Source organism: Artemia franciscana, unplaced genomic scaffold (genome assembly GCF_032884065.1).
Source record: "Artemia franciscana unplaced genomic scaffold, ASM3288406v1 Scaffold_1627, whole genome shotgun sequence".
Lineage (NCBI taxonomy): Eukaryota > Metazoa > Arthropoda > Branchiopoda > Anostraca > Artemiidae > Artemia > Artemia franciscana.
In genome coordinates, this window is record NW_027062892.1 from 67,296 (window position 1) to 71,120 (window position 3,825).

At 33.6% G+C, this 3,825-nt stretch overlaps 1 protein-coding gene across 1 annotated transcript; it reads left to right on the forward strand.

Moving 5' to 3' along the window:
* The first annotated feature begins 1,912 nt into the window (after window positions 1-1,912).
* Window positions 1,913-3,298, forward strand: LOC136042628 (uncharacterized protein DDB_G0283697-like). Its single transcript, XM_065727593.1, has one exon. It carries the CDS (start codon window positions 1,913-1,915, stop codon window positions 3,296-3,298), a length of 1,386 nt encoding a protein of 461 aa, XP_065583665.1.
* The last annotated feature ends 527 nt before the right edge of the window (window positions 3,299-3,825 follow it).

Genomic DNA, 3,825 nt, shown 5'->3' on the forward strand with positions numbered 1-3,825 from the left:
CCGGTCGTCATTTGTATCCCGGTGTCCCGGTCTGTATATACATTCGTTTTTTAGTTTTGTTTTTCTCCTTTATTTTTTTCCTTTTTTCTTTTTTTTCTTTTTTAGTTTATTTAGATTTTTAGATTTTTTAGTTTTTTTATTAGTTTTTAGTTTTTTTGTAGTTTTTACCATTTTTTTAGTTTTTTTAGTTTTTTTTTTACTTATGTCCTGGTCGTCATTTATACTCCCTGTGTCCCGGTCGTCATTTGTGTCTCGGTGCTTTGTTGATTGCTAATTTATATTATATTTATATTTATATTTTTTATATTTATTAATATTTTTTTTAGTTTTCTTTTTCTCTTATTTTTCAGTTTTTTCCTTTTTTTTAGTTTTTTCTTTTTTAGTTTTTAGTTTTTTTTTTGTTTTTTACCTTTTTTTAGTTTTTTTAGTTTTTTTAGTTTTTTAGCTTTTTTAGTTTTTTTATTAGTTTTTAGTTTTTTTTTAGTTTTTGCCTTTTTTTAGTTTTTTCAGTTTTTTTTAGTTTTTAGTTTTTTACCTTTTTTTTAGTTTTTTTTAGTTATTTAGCTTTTTTAGTTTTTTTTCTTTTTAGTTTTTTTTGTAGTTTTTACCTTTTTTAGTTTTTTTTCTTCTTTTGTATTAGTGTGAAATAATTCAGACGTCATATGCGGACAAACACGACGTCACTCGACAGACAGACAGACAGACATAACCCACAAACAACTTATTTTTATATATATTTATTCATATTTTTTTAGTTTTCTTTTTCTCTTTTATTTTTCAGTTTTTTCCTTTTTTTTAGTTTTTTTCTTTTTTAGTTTTTAGTTTTTTTTAGTTTTTTACCTTTTTTTAGTTTTTTTTAGTTTTTTTAGTTTTTTAGCTTTTTTAGTTTTTTTATTAGTTTTTATTTTTTTTGTAGTTTTTGCCTTTTTTTATTTTTTTCAGTTTTTTTTTAGTTATTAGATTTTTACCTTTTTTTAGTTTTTTTTTAGTTTTTTAGCTTTTTTAGTTTTTTTTTCTTTTTAGTTTTTTTGTAGTTTTTACCTTTTTTAGTTTTTTTCTTCTTTTGTATTAGTGTGAAATAATTCAGACGTCATATGCGAACAAACATGACGTCACCTGATCCACAGATCCACAGATCCGCACACAGACAACTTATTTTTATATATATAGATATATATATATATATATATATATATATATATATATATATATATATATATATATATATATATATATATATATATATATATATATATATATATATATCTGTATTCACGGGTGGGACACAGGGACACAACTACAATGGCGCGTAACTAATATAGCGCGTAACGACTTACGCGCGCGGGGGGGGGGCTTGGGGGGGGGTTGCGCGAAGCGCCCCCTCCAACTAGGTGTTGGGGTGGCGCGATTTTAAGTTTCAATGTTCAACAGTACTTAAGAACCCCTCAAGAAAAATGGCGGGAAACCAAACAAAACACAGAATCCTATTTTTCCGAGTATTATACCGAGTTTTATTCTATTCTTGGAGCAAGATAGAAGAATTTAACCAAACAAAGCCACAGGGAGGGATTAAACCATATTGGGTGATTTAGGCGATATTTTTTTTTCACCAGCCTGTTGAAACTTGATGTTATTATACTTAGTCAAACGTCATTGACAAGATCGATTGACAAATCACATCATTATATTTTCTTGGTGCAGGTTTTTCTAAGATTATCTCCTAAAGTTTTCTGTAATACCAAAAGTTAAAAAGAGCAAAATGATTTGATTGTTATTAGCTACAGATTTTGGTTTTCAGAGCTTTGATTAGTATAATAATAAAGAAAACACACTTACAGTTCTTCATCATTTGGCCGTCATTTAACAATTACTCTTCATAAGACTCAATTCTTCTCTTACAAAGCGTTTAAATATGGAATTTGAAGGAACTAGTATTTTGAAGGAAGCCAAAGGTGATGCCACTGATGTTTGTAGAGAATTGCCAGATACAACAGGAGTACAAAGTGTCACTGAACAGGATATAAAAACTCTTGGCGAAGAAACAGCAGTTATTAACGTACATAATTGTGAGAATGATGACAAACAACGTAGCGACGTAAGCCAGTCTGTAACAAAAGATAGTGAAAACACAGAAATAGTAGTTAGTAACATACACAATTCTGAGAATGATGACAAACAACGCAACGCCGTAAGCCAGTCTGCAGCAAAAGATGGTGACAACACGGAAATAGCAGTTAATAACGTACACAATTCTGAAAATGATGACAAACAACGCAATGACTTAAGCCAGTCTGCAGCAAAAGATAGTCAAAACACAGAAAGAACCAAAAGGCGTAGACGTCGAAGGAGAAGGACGAATAAGCCGACTTCTGTTGACTCTAATACAGATGAAGTACCCAATGAGACAGGTAAAAGTATCACAATAGTTGGTCAAGAGGCTGAAGATAGAAAAATAAGTGGATGTAATAACAAAAAGGAAAATGAAACTTCAGCTAAAAGAATCGATCCATTGGAGAAAGGCAAACAGAAAAATATCCCAAATCAGAAGATCAGCATTCAAGATCAGCATGATCAAGATCATCTACTGAAGACAAATCCTCGTAAAGATTTAGAAAGCTTTCTGGGAAAAAAGCGAAACTATCCTGAAAAGGTAAGTAACCCTTACAGAGGCAGAGGTGGTACAAATAGTGACAGCCAAGGGATGGGGTACATACGCGGCATAAACAGAGGTAGAGATCAAGCCTTTCGCCCTAACAGAAATAGAGACAGCGAGTATGATGAGGTTAGAGGCAAGGGACGTTCGGACTTTAGCAGAGGTAGAGGGACGTCTCATTTTAACGGAGGTAGAGGAAGGAGTAATTTTAACCAAGTCCGGGGAAGGTCAGAGTTTAGCAGAAGCAGCGAAAGAAAAGAATTCAACAGTGGCAGTGGAAGGCCATATTTAAACAGAGGCAGAGGTAGAGGGAGTAGCTATGAGCCATATAAAGGCATTGCAAGTTACGCTAAAATTCATGCTGAATTCAAGGGAGATTCCTACGATACCAAAGTGAATAGCTTCGCAGATAGAGGCAGAACAAATGGAGAATTCAATAGAGGAAGAGCAAATAGCTATAGTAGCAACGTAGGTAGCGAGAATGAGAGAGTGAGAGACAGCTATAATAGAAGAGGTTCCCACACCGCCGATGTAAGAGATTCCTTTGCCAGGGGGGGAGGTACTGGAGACTTCAGCAGAGGTAGAGGACGGCAAATTTTTCAAAGGGGAAGAGGAAGCAGCTATAATAGGATCGAAGAGCAGTAAGAACAATCTTCAGTTTTTATAGAAGACTAGCTTTTTTATGAAGACTAGCAACACCTAGTTGATGGGGGCGCTTCGCGCCCCCTCAACCCCCCTTCCCCCCGCGTAAGTCGTTACGCGCCTTATAAGTTACGCGCCATTGCAGTTGTGTCCCTGTGTCCCACCCGTGAATACAGATATATATATATATATATATATATATATATATATATATATATATATATATATATATATATATATATATATATCTTCTATCTATATATATATCTATCTATCTATCTATATAAAAATAAGTTGTCTGTCTGTCTGTCTGTGGATCAGGTGACGTCATGTTTCTGTGTTGACTGACGTCATCAAATTAGTTGTCGTCATTTTTGCTTTGACGGTGACGTCATTAGACCGAGACAGAGGGAATATAAGTGACGACCGAGAACCTCAAAGAGAAATTACAGACTGGGACACCCGGACACAAATCACGACCGGGACACAGGGAATATAAATGAAGACCGGGACACAGGGACACAACTACA